Here is an 18,841-nt window from a genome sequence, read left to right on the forward strand (position 1 = left end):
TAGAGTTCAATGAGGGTTGATATGGGATGTGACAGGGTAAATCAGAATTAGATTAAAAACAAAAGTTTAGAAACCGATGCTACACTGCCGAGCAAATGGGACTTGAAGGCCAAATTTCCTCTAACTGCCTTCAAGTGATTTTCCCTATTAGAGCGTTTTTGCCTGCCACCCCCCTGCTGGCAATGCCACAATCACATCAGAAAGTAAAGTGGAAGGCATATAGGAAAGCTTGAGATAGCCCTCTTTAAATATAATACCTATATATTTAATATATAGCGATTAACTTCTGGTCAGGAGTGTGCAGGCAGCAGGCTGCCCCAAGCAGATAGGAGGGGAGGGGGGCCCAGAGCTGGGACAAGCACACAAGACAGGTCCGACAACAATGCCTGCTGTCAGCAGCTGAATTATTTTTATACAGGAATTTTTATCTCTATTGTACAAACAAGTACGTGTCTGTGCTGACTTGTTAAGCAATCCACTTGTATGTAGAATAAGATTTTTTTTTCTTTCTTGCTACCAGTCACACAGCTCCAAGATCAGAAGAAATACATAGTCTTTGAAGCTGCTCAAATGTTTTAGTTAAAAGGACAGCAGTTGTTTTCAAAGATCCAAGAGTATCTTTATCAGAATTAAATTTTTCCTTATTGATTTTTCCCCTTAACATAACAAAAACATAACATGAGAAGGTTACAATTTATTATTAAAATTTTTTTCAGCCTTTAAATCATTCTTCAGTAGCCAATGTTCACTTTTAAATGTAAAGGAATAATTTTTTTTTTTAAATCTTAGGGTGGGATGGAGTAGGAGAAGGAAACTCATGGGATTTAAGATTTAAAATTGTTTGATGCATTGTTTTAACTGGGAACTCAAAGGATCTTAGGGAGTTAAAATAGGCAGTAACTTGCTTCCCCCTAAATGCAAATAAATCATGAAATCAAGGTATACCTTGAGTTGGTGAAGGAAAATGCTTTACGTTTGGTTTGGGGGGGATTTTTGAGATTTGCTTTCTGTTTGGGGGGGATTTACTGACCAAAAAGAAACTTCATACTTAAAACATCTCAAACGTCTAAGATGAGAAAGATGAGACTTAGCACATAAGTGCTTTACGTTCCAACTAACATCAGAATCTAAGCTACACCTTATTTCCCTAAAAATTAACAGATGTGATTTTTTTGAGTTTTTTTTTATGCATCATTACGTATCAAGAAAGTGAACAACTGATAGATATAAATTTAAATGCTCTGATGCTTAGCAGGAAGCTTCCTCGTGTTTTTTCAGAAAGTTCAAACAAAATAGAAAATGGAGGTGGGTACACAGCAGCACCAGTGTTATTTTCAAAAGCACCTTTGCAGGGTCCACAATAATTCCATTCTTCATTTTAATGGGAGTTTTTAATCAGTGGATTGGCCTCTATCTAAGACTAAGATCAAATTGTAGGTGTAATTGTTCAGCGCCAATGCTAACAACAGTGAGGATACAAACAAAAAGTCATTGTGAGTGACCAAAGGTCCCCAGGTATCCCCTTCATCAACATACCTGCTCCAGGTTCCCACTGGGAATTCCCTGGTGGAGACCGATTCAGTTCTGAATAACAGGCTGCCAACCCTATCTGGAAAAGGGTGTGTGCAAGCGCCTTCTTGCCTCTTTTACAGGAAGTTTAAGCCTGATCATCTCACCTTTGCTTGGGTATAATTTGTTGTTTAGCACTCTGAGAAGGTGGTATTTTATCTATCAAAAGAGATCAAAAAGAAAAAGGGAGGGCAGAAAAGGAAGGGAGTGGGGGCCCAGCCTCCTCTGGTGCACACGTCCACTGTGCACGGCTCTCCGCCTTACAGGAGCAACCTGCCCAGGTAAGCTTTCCAGCAGCATTGCATCAGATCTGCTCAGAGCAGTCTCCAGGGTGAACCAGGAGATGAAACACTTTGGTTCCCAGTCTGCAAACTTCTAATTTGCCAATTCTTGGCAGCTTATTTTGCCAAGTGTTTTGTTTCAGGAAACATGTATTTTTCTTTATACGTTTTTTGTGGATCCACCACAACTGGTTCTGACAGCTGTTGATTCTGTTAAATGAACACATTATAAAAATCTTAAAACCTCAAGCAACAACATGGGCTCAAAAATATGATGGTAAAATATTTTAATGGAGTTCCAGTTGAGAATTGGTTTTTTTAAAAAAGGTACAAATGAAGGTACAGAAAAGTGCCTTTAGTCAGCATTAGATTTAAGCTGAATGTCAGTGAGTGTGTGTGTATGTGCATGTGTGCATGCGTGTGTGTGTTTAATGGGGAAAGAGGGGTGTTGCAAATCACCACAAATATTTACACTGTATTCCCTTTGTTCAAATCACATACTTTTAACAGGAAAAGCTGGAACTGTGGCTATTTAAAATTTTAAACATTCAAACGCCTATAATTAACCATATGAAACAAATTAGGTTGCGTTTCTCCATACCAGCACATGCAAAAAATTCTGGTGGTGGGGATTGGGAGGTGGCAGAGTTGGGGAGACAAGTCCAAGAGGAGGAAAGGATGATGTTTTCATTTTGCCCTGGATGAAAGAAGGACAGGAATGGGAACTGTGGCATATTGAGCATTTTTCCATTGCTGTCTTTCACACTGGGCTATCTAAGTTTATACAATTCCCCAGACTAGCTGCATATTAAGCTTGCTGTGTACAGCTTTATTACGGTGCGGTGGTGGAAGAAGCATTAATATTCCGGCTCCGCGTCTGACAGGGCATTTACATGCGCCCATCTGAGCAGCACCTGAGAGCTCCTCCAAGGTGCAGTAACTGTGCGCCTATTGTAAAGGCAAATGAAGCTCACTTATTCCCTGCTGGAATAGAAGGGACCTCACCACCCCCCATGCCTCAAATCCTTCCCTTGCCAACCTAACTCAATGCCATCGCAGAATGACGAATGAGCTCAGAAATAGACCCCAAGTTACTAACCCTGCTAAGAACAGCAAAAGCCTCTGCTGAAATGTTTTAAAAATGCATAGGGAGTGCAGCTGGCCAGTAAAAAGAAGGGAGACAAATTCCAGTGAACCCAATGTGGAATACGTTACATTCTCGAACTGATTAGAAATACAGTCTGGATGTTTACTGGCTTCAAATTGAGTTTGGCATCAAGCATACTGGCTTTAATAATGCTGGCATTTTTATATTATTATTATTTTAAATTTGTCTTTGGTTTCTAGGAGCACATGTAGAGAGCTAAAGAATTCTTATTTGTCAGGTTACATTTCCTGGAAATTAAGTTTGTGACAGAAAATGACTCCAGTAGCAATAATATGGTTCATGCTCAAATTAATTAGGTCATGTCATAAAAACTATGTGGCAAATTACAAAGGTAAATTTACTGATTTTGGCCAGTGTTCTCTACCCTGTTAGTAAAGGGGAAACGCTGTTTAAGGATGCTTATTTACCTGGGTTCAGGTAAAGAAGGAGGGAGGGATACAATGATGGTCAATTTCCTAATTGTATTACAAATAAAAATATTCGTCATTATCCATTAAATTATATAGTCTGAACATATTTTATGTACTTTATTAATGTTCTCCAAATTGGCACATGACATAAAAACCTGCTTGATTTGAAATAATGTCAAAAGTGGGCTCTAAGTTAGAATCTTTTTTTTTTTAATCTTTGAAATAACAACACTGCTGACATAGCCATGACCCAAATGAAATCTGAACAAGCAGAAAGGTACTAAAGATCCTTGGTGATTAAATCTCATGCTAAAAAAGTGGCAAGGTGCCAGGCTGGGTCCAGCTTGATGCTAAGTGCTTTTTATTACACAAAGCTGGTACTACTGTATGTAAAAACAGACTTGGGCTTAGGGTAAATTTTGTCAAATGATTTCTTTGTGCAATAAAGGGTGTGAACAGACCAAGTAAAGTACATTAAATTAACAGCAAGTGACGCAATCTCGGTGCATCTCCCTGGCAGTGCTTTCTACTTCAGTTAAATTTAATATTTTCCCCCAAAGGAAAGCCATAAACTTTCTTCCTTTCTCACTGACTATGTGGAAAGCCACCATTTCCCTATTCTTCTTTAATAAACACTCCCATTAAGAAATCATGAAAATCTGAAATTGCCTAGGATTCACGTTTGTTATGCACCCCAATTTAGTACTCCCACACTAGCCAAACTCTATGGAGGCTGCAGTGTGAAATTAATGATTTTCCAGGACTCCAGAATGTGCCATTAATATGCATCCAACTCGCCTCTTCCCTGAGCTGAAGGTTGCCTGTCCTGACCCGGCCTGCCCGTTTCTACACCCAGTTGCATTTTCCAGACCATGTACAGCTCCACAATTAAATGCCACATTCACTAGGAGAACGGTGTGTAAAACATATTTCAGATTCTTTATAGTAAAAGGCGCAACTTGCAACACAACAAGGAATGGGGTGATTTAAGAAATTACAGCACTGTTTTTATAAGCATCCACAGAATAAACACAGAGAATGGAAGGGAAACTTTGTCCCCCTCTGCTCCTGTTCTTGAAGTGAATACATATTTGTGTTTCCAATAAAAGGCCATTTTTACATTAACTGTCTGTAACAGCAGGAGACAGAAAAACTAACACAATCTCCACATCACACACAGGATGATCTTCATATCACGTGGACCTATTCTCAAAACTATTATTTATAAAAGACGACCAGGAAAACGCACAATGCATCTTTTCTGTGTCACCAAAAGGAGAATGTCTGAAGAACTTTGGGATCTTTGGGATCTGCTACATTTTAGATTTTTTTTTCCCTTTGGCTTTCTGAAGTAAATTTAGCAGCCATGCCGGCCACTGTGTTTAATTAAGCTTTCAAAAGTCCTCTGACAATGCCAACAATTGTAGGACACTTCTGTGGCTCAATCATGCAATCACTGTGACAGTTCTATTTACAATTTGTCTTAGAAAGAGTTTCTCTGACATTGTACTTTGACAAAACATCCAAGCTGCCAGTTCACAACCTTTCTCTGTCTTATTTACAAATACAGCTTGTATATAGGGCTCTCCCAGTTTCATGAACGTTGAGTCTTTGGATAGTAGCCTCACAAACATATCTATGAAAATCCTAGATATTTATTAGGAAATAATATTCTCTACTCTCTGGATTCTGAAGGCAAATAAATGTTGACCAGGATATTGGTTTTGGGGTGGTGGTATTTTTTGTTTTAGCTGCCATGCTCGAAATTCACTTCAGAGGTCAGAAGTTTTTATTCAGAATCACACAAATAAAGAGAAATGAAAAATAAGTAGTCATAATGAAATACTGTAATTTATAGTCTCATTTACAAATACACCGTAAAGTATACAAATACATCCTTCAGTTCAGTCTGAGCCAGGAAAGAATTAGAATGGGTACAAATATAAAAGGCAAGTTGATTTTCTATATTCTGAAAAACATGTATCTTGTACTTGATTTAAGTAACATGCTAAGGTATTTCCATTTTGAATTAGTATTTCCCCTTCATTAGAGTATCTGTCTTACATATCATTATCTAAATATCAGCTTTACTGTCTAGGCAAATAACTTTAAATATCCTGATAAAAATATCTAGGTTCATGATTTTAAGGAGAAAAAAATGTGATATATCAATAGTAGCAGACATTATTACATTTTATAGGACTTGTCATATTTTTCCCATTCTCAGAAAAAGCTAACTTTATGATAGCCCAACCCTGATTTAAATATCCCTATGTATAATAAGCCAAAACCTCAAATCTGACACTATGGGGATATTTTTGGCCTTTTCTTTAAGGGAATGGAAGTTTTACATTCACTAATCTTTGATGAATAGTTCCCCCATCATAAAATATGAAACAAAACAAAACCCCTATTGAAAGCTCTGACTGCCAGTCAAAGGCTCCTGATATCTGATGGTGGATATTTCAACACATAAATGATGAACTGGGCCTACACAATATAAGCTGCTAATTTCCAGTTAAATTAATACTATTTCAGTAGTCTCAATGGATCACAGTCACACACATTTTGAGTATTTGAATAAAATGAAAAAAGCAACCCAGTCAACGTCTGTGTGCATAGCTACCATGTGTACGTGGATGAATGGGAGGAGGACATACCCAGCCATTCACCAAGTAAGAAGCATCCTCTCTAAAAAAATACTCAGCTTGGAGAGGCCTGTGTACAATCAAAATGCAAAATGCTATTTTCCTGAAGATTTAAAGAACTCTACCTTATTCTCCTATCTTTCAGTCCTGAATTTTAAGCTTTATTTATCTAAGGAGGAAGATCTGTCACTGTTTTATTCTTGCTTCCTGCCTATAAAATGGCATAGGCACACACTGAACTCAAATCCAACTTACATCTCTTTAATAAAGCCTTTCCTCCCCAGCCCGCTTAAATGACTACCTTTTATGTGATTGCCAAACATATTCTAGAGATTCATCACTATATCTCTTTCCTAACATAAAGCATTGCTTCTCCTGTCTTTTTCGCAACACAATTCAAATATCTACTGAATGATTACTGTTATTGTTTCCTTCCTCCTCATAAAAAGAAAAGCTGACTTGAAATTGCGGAGACACGCTTTAGAGAAATGAGCTAGGGATACAGAGCCATCTCCCAGAACTTTGCTTCAGGAGCACCTGAGGGCCAGAGCATCACAATTTATGTGCAATGGTAGAATGTTAATTTCACCATGGGAAACTCTTAATTCATTACTGTGAATTATGAGAAATCATGAGTCTAGTTACTGACATCTCGCTTTAAGATGTGACCACATTATTTATGTTCACCCAATTCCAGGGTGGGAACAGGTGATTAAACACAATGAAAGGAATCAAGACTTGGTAATTACTCGTGCATAAAAGGTTTACCTCACCTGGGTCACAGCGCTGGTGCGCCCATTGAATATGTTAGACACCTTAAATAGCTTTTCATCTCAGTGAAATTATTTAGTTTTAACCCTATAAAATGTATTTTAAATTTGGGTGGATTGTTTGGGGGGAAGGGTTTCCTCTAGGTTCTGCTATTATACTAGTTCTTTAAAAAAATTAAAATAGAACCTTTAGGCCAACCAGGGCAAAAATCTTTTCTTTCCCGATGTAGCCCCAGAACTGCAACAGTAAAAAGCCTTAACTATATAAAAGGCATCCCCTCTCTCAGCTTTTAGATTCCTCCTCTAAGCACAGAGGCACAGAATTTTCAAGCTGGTTAATCTGAGACTGAATAACCTATTTGGGACCTCGGTAAGAAGTGTGGTTTTAATTCTTGCTTGACAGATACTGTGTTTTGTCTTTTAAACGAGCAGCTCGATATGTAAATACGATGTTACATCACGCAAGTGTTACTCCATATTTGGTGATTTAGCAAGGCTTTGGATCTCCGAAGACGACAAATCCCCTTCCGCCTGCTCTTGCTTCATTAATCATGCCTTACACTTCTGTTCATTTTCCTTCCAGTCACAAGACAGCACATGGAAATGGTCACTGCCATATCCTACTGTGGGGTGGGGGAGATAAAATCTTAACCTACATGTCACATAAACTAAATGTGGTAGATTCAAGAAAAATACTTTGTAAATGAAGCTTCCCTGATAGCAGATTTCTCATTTCACTAAAGTATCTGAGTGCTATTACAGAAAGCATTAAAAAAAGAAAGAAAATGCCATGTTTGATTTTAATGATCAAATTCCAGAGGGGGAGAGGAGAAATAATATGACATTTAATCCCCCCAGGACCACTGACCTATTATGGTTCAACTCTGTGGTCAAACTAGGTTGGAGAGACAGGTTCCAATGCATCAATTGACAGTTTGCAGTACCTTTCCTAAAACTGAACAAAGCTGTCTTTTGGGGTGTAGGGGTAGAAGAAAGCAATCTACCTATAGGCATGGTGTTTTGGACATCACAGAATCTGGATTTACTTTGTCTAATGTGCTAAATCAAAAAAATCGTTTGAGGGTCACTACATAGTGTTGCTATTTACAATACAGAGTAGGGAACTTAGGTCCCTCAATTGGCCTTTAATTCCTTTTCCCTTGAGCTGCAGAGAGACCCACACACCTAAGCTACCTCCCTGCTAAAATCAACTGAAGGAGGGAGAGCTGCTGCATATGTGCATTTATTTTTTCAAGAAAATTTTTAGATTGTGTTTTAAGAGAAACAGTGGAGTCTGGACTGGACATTTGTAAGGGTGACATGTGGCTGTGTAAACCACAAACAAAATCAAGATACATCTGTCAAAACCACATCAGAGACAAGAGAGAGCACAGAGAAGCATTTATCATTTAGCTGAGGAGGCAGGCTGCAAGGAGCAGCCGTTCCTGTCAAACCAACCTTTTGAAATTTCCAACATGCCCTTAAACTTTTCGAGTAAGCATGTCTGTGCGCTTCAGCAACTGCCCTCTCTACTCTGGCCTGGCCAGTCGAAAATGGCATCTTAAAGTCAAGGTCACAGAGTCATCCCACCACAGGGCTGTGTTTAATTACAGCCCCATACAGGCTGACAGCCAATATGGATCCAAGTCTAGCCCTGAAGCTCAGTTAACTCTTTCCACCTCCTCCCAACTGCCCTGCCAGCCCACCCTACTTCAGGGAAGCATGGGAACTAACTACACCCCTAGGAGGGCCTGACCAGGTATTCTGAGCCAAGCAGGTCCCTGGCTGAACTACAAATGTCTATATGGCCGCGGTGCACCTGACATGTCACCAATGCTGCAAATGGACATTGGAAACTGGACTAGGTAGAGTAAGGTTCAACACTTTAAATTGAAAAGGCCAAGAGGGAGAAGAAAAGAAATTCAGAATCAGCAGATCCAGAGAGAGGGTGTCAGGTGTGTGTACCTATTCTGCCTACATCTGACTTAGTGAGGTGGAAAATATTTTCCTGTGTGCTGGACATAAGCAATAGGAATGATTATTTTAACATTACAGGGCTGTCACGGACAGTCACGTGGAGAGAAATATAGAAAGCACTTCACCACTCCTTCCTGCTTGGCTACAGCACCTCTGAAAATGAAAAGAAAACATGCAAACAGCTTTTCTCCTTGCTTCTCATTTACCTGCTATGTGTTCTTGTTTGGGGCAAATTCCTCTAGATGACGTTGATAAACAATCGTCATCCTCTGGCGTGACCTGGATGCCAACCTCCACAGGATTGGATGCTTTTTTCATCTCGATTGGTGAAGGGGAAGGTGGCTTATCCACAGCTTTTTCTAAGCAGAGGCTGCCATTGCATTGTTTCCGTTTGTGCTCGATAAAAATAAGAATGTCCCCCAATGGGAAGTTCATCTGGCACTGCCCACAGGTGAGGAGGTCGTGGTCCCCTTCTGGAGCTCCCAATGGACCGTGGTCTGGTTCATCATCTGTAAGAATGGCTTCAAGAGGTTCGGCTGTGGTTGGAGAAACAAAAGCACAATTATTAGAGTGTCAGAGAGGAGAGAAAAGAGGAAAAACACATTCTCAACCCCATCCCATCCCACCACATTATATAAAGTGTTTCTAGGCTTTTCTATATAATATCCAGAAAACATGAGCATACAAATGTACAAGGATGTGGAGGTTATCAACAAGAAAGCACAATTACTAATGAGGCAAATCATCACGTATTTAAAGAAAACAGTCTTACTTGCATAACTCCAGAGAAAACACCCCCTACACACACACACAACAAATGTGTATGGTCTATAAGTTTAGAAAGAATGTGACTTAAATAAATAGTTAACACAGGGACATTAAAAAAAAGCTTAAATAATAACATAAGAAAAACTGGTAAAAACACGATCACAACCAAATTTGTTTCTTTTTTCCTGTACACTAAGTTGTCTATTGTGCCAAAGAACAAAAAAGAGAGGTGAATAAACACACACCCCCTTTGTGTGTGAATGTATATACTCCTAAATATACAAGCATGGATTCATAAATTAGAAAGCTACTACATCACACAAAAAATGTGCCACATTTATACTGCCGTAATAAGAAAACGACTACATTCACCTAGGAAATGGATCTAAATAATAATCATAACACAGCATAATTCGTACTGCCAAGAACCCTTCTGATCTCACTCTCAACACTGCCACAAAATCAAAGAAACACCAAATTCACTGGCAATTCTTCTCAGACACATCAGCTAAATGGGATACTTCTGAGTACTTAAGAAAATAAGCCAATTAGTCATTTTTCTATGCTGAAAAAAGGAATGCCTAAAATATTCTAAACTCATTTGCACATGGTAGCATCCATGACACAAAAATCAGAATGGTCAAGCAAACACCACATTTCAGAACAAGGCTAAGAAGTCCTTTCTTCAGACTTGAAATACTTCGCCTAATGTTGTCAAAGTTGACTAATTTTCTGAATGAGCTCCAAAATGCTTCATTATGAGACTATTTCTGCACACATAATCACTAGCCGATGCTATAACAAGGTAGACATGTCTTTTTTCCTGTTTCCTTTTTTTTTTTTCAACTTTGCACCAAAATACTCCAGCATCTATTTGCCTAGCTTCTATCATATTTTTAACCTTCCAAAGAAGAAAAGAGAATTGGTAAGTCTCTACTCAAGAAATCTTATTCTTGCTTTATCAAAAAAAAAAAAAAAATCACAAAATACAAAACATATCCAGGATGCTGCCAGTTAATAAAACTGAAGCAGAAAATGTACAAGTCTTAAACAGTTAATCAGTCTGACCTTCTTTAGCAAGCTGCCAATTTCACATTTAATGAACTTAAAGCCACAGAGAATCAAAAAATAGATTTTAATTTGAGTGTAGAATATTGGAACAGATTTTGATAAAGTGCAAAAATCCAGTGAACTCAGGTTAAATTTATTTCAACCCTACCCAGGCTGAATATTGAGGGGGAAGATCTAGAGTAACTCCCAGATGTGCTAGGTGAAATAATATTGAGAGAGCCCTGCCTAGCTGCACCTGTGCTCAAGTAGGACATGTCATAATTTCTAGCCTCTGGTACTCCTTCTAATTTAACATAAGGTCACCACAGGAATATGAAGGTCATATTTCTACTAATACAGACAGTAAAGTGAGCATTTATGTTTCTTTGCCCAACATACTGGCTAAAAGATAAACACAGACTACACATGCATACTTTCCAAATAAAAGGAGACAAACAGGAGTGCTTCTGCCTTTATGTCATTTTTCTCCTACATTTGCTTTCATTTTGACCAAGTGAGGAACTGAATTGAACAGGGAAGTCATTCGCCAATATCCCTGCTATTTGAAATAAGGATTTTAGGTACACATTGACAAATGTGGCTTTTTTGTTTAGTATTAACTACAAGTTCTGAGGTTTCCAGACAGAAGGAAGACTCAAGAAACGTATATTATTTTATTAAAGTTAATACTACATGGAACCTTTGCAAAAAAAAAAAGTTTTTTTTTAATTCCACTGTTAAGAGTCTTTTTGTTTTGTTTTGTTTTTAATTCCCAAGGTTTGACACATTTCTGAAAGTGGAAATATTATTTAGGAGCAAAATAAAATAATTTCCTAGGTATCAAACAGTTAAAGGTAATGCGGTTCAAAACAGACTTGGTTAAAGTCTTCTAAATGTAGTGACTGAACTGATTTACAATCAAAACCAGGAAATGAAGTGGTAATTCAGAGGTTGCTGATTACACCTCCACATTTCACCTAATTAATTTTATAGGAGGCAAAGTTCTTGAAAATAACAAGATGATCAAATGTACAGATATAAAACCTGTAACCTCAACATTTTCTATGCTCTTAACGTAAATTATTGCTAATTAACAAGAATTATATCCTAATGTATGAAATACATTTAACATCATCTCCTTACAAAACATTTGGCTAGTGATGTTCAGAGAAATACCAAAACGTGTTTTTATTATTGCTGCTATATCATTAAAAATCAGACAAAATGGGACACAAAGAAAATATGAAAATACAATTCTCTTGGTATAGTCTACTGATTTGCATTGACATCTTTTCTCGGTGGCAATCAACATTTCCTTTCTGGGCATCTGATAATTTCTCTGCATTTTAATGCAAATTCCTCTTTCCGAAAAACCTTCCTAACCTCAGTCATTTAGCCCCCCCTCCCCTTCGACTCCATCCTCCTTCTCCCCCACAATACCATCGTTTCTAAGCTCAGGCCTAAACTCCGGCTACAAAGCAGGGAGTCCTCGATTGAAGTGGAAGGGAGTGGGCAAATAATCATAATAATTAGCCGTGAATTCTCTCTACGAGGGGAGGAAGAAGCAGAAAATAAAATGCTTCTGCGTTCAAACAGCAAGGCAGCCAGGAACGTCTAAGCGTTCCAGCGGCAGACTGAGATCTCTTTGCTCTCTCTATAGTTGCAAAAGAATAAATTTAAGGAGAAAAGAACCTTTAGAAGAAATGTTGGGAAGGAGCAGGGGGAAGAAGGAATGCTAAGGATGATGAAGGGGGAGAGGGATAAAGGGAGATGTGTTCCAAGTTTGCTTTCCGAGTCTTTCCCCTTGATTGTCTTAACAGGGTAAAGAAGCAAAGGAAGACTGAAATGCGGAGAGGAAAAGCAAAGAAACAAAAGCGAAGCCGGGGGCTGCAGGCCCAGGGCAGGGGGCCCGGCAGGGGTGGACCGCGCAGAAAGTGAAGTTGGGCGCCGGGACTCGGAGGCACAAAGCGAGCAGCGTGCAGGATGCAGGCTCCGCCGCGCTCGCTGCGAGCACGTGCAGCAGCGGCCGCTGGGCCTTGGGGCCCGGAGCCCAGGGGCAGCGGGCAGCCAGGGGCCCCGACTGCTGCCTCCACGCCCTTGCATCCCAGCCGCTGGGTGACGGTTCTCCCAGCCCTACAGTTGATTAAAACGGACGTGAGGTCTGGAAAACCCGACTGGTTAACCTGGTGCAGACTCGTTATCACCTCACACTCTGCAAGCGCGGGTCCTGAAATTCATTTCGTGTCCACACACTTAACACTTTTTACTGTGGGAGATCTCTGCAAATACGTTTTCCCCGCAATTCTGGGCACTGGGTGTGCGCACAGCGGCGGCAGCGATTATTCATTATTAATGACGCTGCTTGCCCACATCATTATGATGATAACTATTACTATTGTTGTGATTCCGGGCTCCGAGGCGAAAGCCGCGGGAGGTGGGGAAAGGGGTGTCAGTCTGCAGAGCCGCCCGGCAACCTCGCCACGGCCACTAAGGTCTGTGCTGTGCTTTGCGTGGGGATGAGAGGGTAGAAGTGAGCCTAGAGACCAAGGGCAAACTTGCCATATCCCTCCCTTTGACCATGCCCTGTAGCCCAAGAGCGCGCACTCCCTGTTCCTCGCTACCAAAAATGCCCGCCCGGAAAGAAAGCGAAAACTGCACCCCACTCCTCGCCCGGCGCGCGCAGGTCTACTCAGCTCGCGCACCGGGGTGTCGGCAGCGCGCCCGGGCGCTTCCCCGCGGCCCTGGCCAGAAGCATTTTTAAAGTCAAAATGAAGAACAAAGACATAAGGAGTAATGGGGGAAAGAAAGGAAATTCTGCCTAACCATTCGCCCCCCACCCCCACCCTTGCAAAGCTCGTCCCTCCCCGGACGAGAATCGCAGGGCAGGAGGTGGGGGAGGCTCTGGTACAGGTTCAAGTTCGCTGAGCTTTCTTGATCTTGTTCTGCCTCCTAGCGACCGAATGGTTTATTCGGCCCAGGTAGGGGGAGGGGGGGTCCTGAGGACTGGAATGGCTTCCGCCCCCTCTGCGCACCCACAAAATTAAGAGAAAGAGCGCCCCACCCCACCCCGCACCCTCTCCCAAACTGGCCCTTTAACCCAGTGCCCACACCGGGACTGAGAAGAGACTAACCCTCCCAGCTTGGGAGTATCCTGGGATGGACCCAAGAGGGGGAAGGGTACGAGGGAGCAGCCTGGACTGTGCGCCCCAGTAAGTCCTTTGAGCCCCCATTGCATCCTCTGGAAGAAGGACCCGGCTTTCCCGAGTCCTGCGAAGGCTGCCCTTCCTTCCCGCCGGTACCTGGCCGGGCCGTAACTTCACACCGCCTCGCGCCGCGTCTGATCCGCATCCGGCGCGGCCGAGGGAGTGGGGGGCGGGGGAGAGCCGTGAGGGAGGGATGCGCGGGGGTGGGGAGAGGGAGGGCCCCGCAACGTGCCAGGGCGGGGGAGCTTCCGAAGTATATGACAAGTTCCAGGGCCCAGTGAAAAATTCAATTCCCTGTGCGCCCCCCCCCCCAGACACACACCCCTTTTAAAAAAGAGAACCAAGTATAGGTGGTCCTTTAAATAAAATTACATCAAAAATTAAAATAAGAATCATAAATGGGATGGGGTGCGGGCCCTCTTAATGCCTTTCTTGCCCTCACTGCCAAACTTTCCTAAGTGCCTACCGCCCGCCTTTCTAGAAGCACTCAGCCGCAGACAGCTACCACCACCCCCGCCACCCCCCTAGTGTAGACAAGCACCCCCGACCAAGCCAGGCCCAGAGTAATGACAAGAACCCAAAGGTGGGGAGCGCAAGGTCCCGGGATCCAGCTTCCCCAAAATTCATATTCTTAGACGCTTCTCCCCTGCCCCCTACTCCTGGCCTGGCTGCGCTCTGGCTATCCGGGCTGCGGACCAGACCCGGTGGGAGGGGGCAGGGAAAGCACGTGGTGACCTCCCCGCTGTCCTGAGCAGTCGACCAGAGACATCTGAGAGAGCACCTGGGGCGGAGGAGAGGGAGCGCGCAGAACACGCTTTTTCTGTGGCTTTGCAAAATAAAAATGTTTTGTAAAGCCGAGTTTCACCCAGCAGATTTCTCCGTCTGGGAGGTCGGGAGGAGGTCTGGGCATTGTGCTGGGGGCGGATGGGGACCGCGGGCCAGGCTGGAATACAGTCACTGCGTGGCCTGCAGCGGTGCCCGGCGGGTAGCCGGTGGGCGCCGGGTGGGCGATCCTGGTCTGAGCTGGGGCGCGGCAAGGTCCGGCGAGGCCCGAGCGAGGCCCGGCCGCCACCACCGCCTGCTCTCAGGCTGCCGCGCCGCGCTCGGTCCTCAGTCTGTTTGTTGGCAGGAGGCTCCCGCACACGCGGTGCTTGTAAACATTCAGACACGAGATTTTTCCCAATCAAAATCCACTTCCACTTTTTTTGAAAATCTTCCAAAAAATAGTAAGAGGAGGGAGTTCCTCTCTCCTTCTCTGTGCCGCCGGCGCCCTAAGTTTGCAACTGAAGGGGTTTGGGGGGAAGGTGGTGATTGTAAAATTTTTTTCTCGATTAGAGATGAGATTTTTTTGCGGGGGGGTGGGGAGTCAAAGAGAAGAGCGTTGCAGAAAAGGACTGGCAGAGCGTTTGGCTTCTGTTTTGGGGCAAGAAAGTGTATGTTCTCTTGCCTTGTTTTATTTTATTTTATTTTTGCACGTCTTCTCGCCACCTCTAAGGCTCAGCCGGGAGGGGCGGGCAGCTCCAAGCCGGGCAGTAGCGGTCCGGGCTCCCTCCTCCCTCTCCCGCGTGCCCACGGCCGCCTCCTCCCCCGGCCCTCGCTCCTGCCCGGCGGCGGCGCGGGAGGGCAAGCGCGAGGAGCCGTCACAAAAGGCAGCGGGACAAACACCCACCTCGGGCCGGAACAAAAGGCGGCAGCGCCGGCCGTGTCTCCGGTCTTTCCCGGTCACCCGGCTCTCCCCGCCGCTGCGGCCCCTATCCTGACTCTACTGACTCCGCAGAATCCGGAGCGCCGGGGGCACCTTTCCACAGTCTCGCTTTCTCACTATTGTGGGGATGGCTACTTTCCTCACGGTGCACACTTGACCGGGAGCGCGCTGGTGTCCAAAGGCCAGTCTCTCCTCCTTTCTCCCCGGGAATTGTTTTTTAGACTTAGCTCACTCTCCCCCACCCCCCCTTTCCTACCGAGAGTGGACGCAAACCCCCTTTCCCCAACAGCTCCCACCCCCAGGTTTGCTTGTGAGTTGTTCGCATCCTTAGCATTGTTCATTATTTTGCAAAACTGGGGAGGGGGGATTATTGCATTCCTTTCTGAAAAGAGAAATAAAGCGGCGTAAAGGAGGAAAGAGGAGGAGTCAAATCGTTATAAAATTAAATAAAATTAAAAGGTGCGTGCTATCTCAAAAGTGCACACACGACTGTGGTTTGAGATGGGATGACGGTTTTTTTCTCCCCTTTTACTCTTTTGCCTCGACTCTCGGAGGTTTTTCTTGTGAAAAATTTAAAAATGCATGCACACACCCCTCTCTCCCCCTTGCTCTTGCCTCTCGTCCTGCGCGCTCTCGTGATTATTAATAATTATTATTACTATTATTGGGTTACTTACGCGAGAATTCCCGTTTGCTTAAGTGCTGGGGTTTGCCTTGCTTGCGGCGAGACATGGTGGGCTGCGGGGCGGGCGGCGGCGGCGGCGGCGGCGGCGGGCGGACGACGGCTCGGTTCACATCGGGAGAGCTGGGTTAGAAAGAAGGAGACTCCAGAGAAAATATCTTCATCAGTGCCTTTTGACATCCAAAATAAATTAGAAATAATACAAAGATGGCGCAGGGAAGATGAATTGTGGGAGAGCCGTCATGGCTTTTTTTTTTTTTAGCAAAAAAAAAAGAGAGAGAGAGAGGAGAGATAGAGGGAGAGAGAGAGAGAGAGAGATGAAAAAAATGGCAAAAGCCCCCCTGAGCTGCAAGTTCAAGTGCGGACGTGACGTCCCTGCGAACTTGAACGTCAGGAGTCTGGATGGACAGAGACACACAAAACATGGGCAGGGCGAGCAGGAGAGAAGGGGAGGAGGGAAGGGGAAGCTCACACCAATGGACACACATCAGGGGCTGGACATGAAAAAGAGACCAGGACAAGCCAATGGCCAGTGCGGGGCGGGGGAGGTGCGGGCGGGGGGCTCCGCGGACGCCAGACGCTGCCCCCAGGGGAGGGGCGGGCGGAGGGGAGGGGGCGCTGGGGCCGCTGGCTCACCAGTGGCCGCAGCGAGCGCCGCGGCGGTGGTGTGGCCGGGAGAGAAGAAAAGGGCCGCGGGGGTGAAAGGAGAGGGCGGGGGGGGAGCAAGACGTGCGCCCTGCTCCCCCCCCGACACGCGGACCCTAAAATGAAAGATTATTTAAGAAAAAAAAGCTAGAGTGCTGCAAGAGCCTGCAGTCCGGGGTTGGGGAAGCGCGGGCGGAGGGAAGCCAGGTAGAGTTGCTCCCGGACACCCTCCTCTGTGCGCACACCCACTTCCCCTCCCTGCGGCCGCCGCGCTCGCTCCCCGCGTGCAGACGCCAGGGACCGAACTGAAAGACCCGAGCCCGCGGCAGCGCTCAGGAAACTTTGCCCGAGGAGAGGATAGCAAAGAAAAATCACCCGAAGTTGAGAGCTGAGCCTCCAAGTTACAGCTCCTCAGTGGGCATGGGGAGGTGGGAGGGAGCGCGCGGCGAAACCGAATCTAGCCCAAGTTTGGAGGGTTTCGGGTCCGGAAGGGCAATGCCCGGGCCTCCTGGAACCCAGGTGGCCTGGAAGGAGGCTGGGGAGGAAAGCGTAGCAGGCCCGGGCCCGAGGGCCAGGAGGGCGCCCTCAAGGCCGAGCCAGAGACAGGGGATCAGGGCGCCCCGATAAGCAGCTGGGTCTGAATGCAACTGGAAGCACCGAATCCCCGGCTCCCAAGGGTCGCAGAAAGAGAGGCCAAGGAATAAAGAACGAAGAGCCAGAGTCGGAGCCCGTTCCAGCCCCGGGAGGGGAGCGCCGGGGGCCGGGGCGAGGGAGGCGCCGTAGCGTCCACCTCTCGGAGCTGCTGAGGGTCGGAGGACAAAGCGCGGGCAGTCCCGGGAGTCCCAGTCCCTGGGAACGTGCTCCTGGTGCCGTGGGAGGTCCCCGAGCCAAATCCCAGGAAGGGACACACCCCCTCCCACTCCAAAGCAACTGCAAAAGCACAGAGGGGTGTAAAGAAAAATGTTTCTTACGGGCAAAGCACAACTGTTCCTGTGCTGTTACCCGGGGAAAGAGAAAATGGGGAATGGAAAGCGCGCGATACGCTCGCAGGAGTAGCCAGGAGGCCAAGGTGGTGAGATGACCGCCCCGGGTCAGCGCCGCGCTCCCCAGGTGCCCCGGCCAAGGCGCACACCCGGAAGCTCACTGCCCCCTCTCGCCTTTCTGCAAACGTTCCCTGGAAATTCGGGAAGACCTGTTGGAAATAAACCCCTGTCTCTTTAATGCACACAGGCACACACGCGCGCGCTGCCGCTGTCAAAAAGCGGGCTTCACTCTGGCGTGGGATACTTTCAGTTTTACGTAAAATGTACAGCAACAGCACCCCCTGCGATTGGAAAGTTTATTCAGAAACGTGCCTGTAAAGTCCCCCGGCGTCTCCCGCCTCCCAGACTCCCTCCTGCTTGCACCACCCAGCAGCCGCCGCCGCCGGGGAGATCGCTCTCCGATTCCAAATCGAGAAGGGCCTGGCGGGGGGAGGAAAATGGACTCAAGTCCAAGGGAGGTGCGGAGGGTGCGGGGTGGAGACGGGTCGCTGAGGCCCGCGAGACCCTGAGCTGCAGGTGGATGTGTGTGTGCAGATCGAGGAGCCTTCCTTCCCTTTCCTCCAAGCGACTCCACAACCCCTGTGGGCTCATCCCCCTCTTCAGTCTAAGGGGTGTCGTTTCCGTAAATTCATCCACCCAGTGGGGGGCTTTGTTTTAAGCCTGTGCCCCGGGCTTCCACACGCTCACCCATCTCGCAGCCTCGCCGGCAAGCGGCTGTTCATTCCCTACGTCGTCTTAGTAAAGTTTCAAACGTACTACATTAGAAAATGACTGGCTTGCCTAGCACAGCGAAGCTTCGGACCCTCTGAGGAAGAGATTTTGACGGTTAACATTGGAGACAAGGGGGCTGGACTGAGTTGGGGTAACTGTGGTTTGTTGTTGTTGTGTTCCCCTCAGGTTTAAAGGGGGGGGGGCTCAAATT

At 45.4% G+C, this 18,841-nt stretch overlaps 1 protein-coding gene across 9 annotated transcripts in view; it reads right to left on the minus strand.

Annotated features, from left to right (window-relative positions):
* Positions 1-18,113, minus strand: part of BCL11A (BCL11 transcription factor A) — a 101,775-nt gene extending 83,662 nt beyond the window's left edge. For 4 of the 9 annotated variants that reach the window (XM_053588863.1, XM_053588858.1, XM_053588856.1 and 1 more), the window contains exons 1-2: positions 13,941-13,982; positions 9,030-9,359 (exon numbers count right to left, since the gene is read on the minus strand). In XM_053588863.1, the coding sequence (XP_053444838.1) occupies positions 9,030-9,258 (229 nt within the window). In that variant the 5' untranslated portion in view covers positions 9,259-9,359; positions 13,941-13,982. Of the gene's footprint in view, positions 1-9,029; positions 9,360-13,940; positions 13,983-16,226 lie in introns of those variants that run through there. The other 5 variants (XM_053588854.1, XM_053588853.1, XM_053588852.1 and 2 more) reach the window with 3 other exon arrangements.
* Between the last annotated feature and the right edge of the window lie 728 nt (positions 18,114-18,841).

This window comes from Nycticebus coucang, chromosome 4, assembly GCF_027406575.1.
Source record: "Nycticebus coucang isolate mNycCou1 chromosome 4, mNycCou1.pri, whole genome shotgun sequence".
NCBI classification, from domain to species: Eukaryota; Metazoa; Chordata; class Mammalia; order Primates; family Lorisidae; genus Nycticebus; species Nycticebus coucang.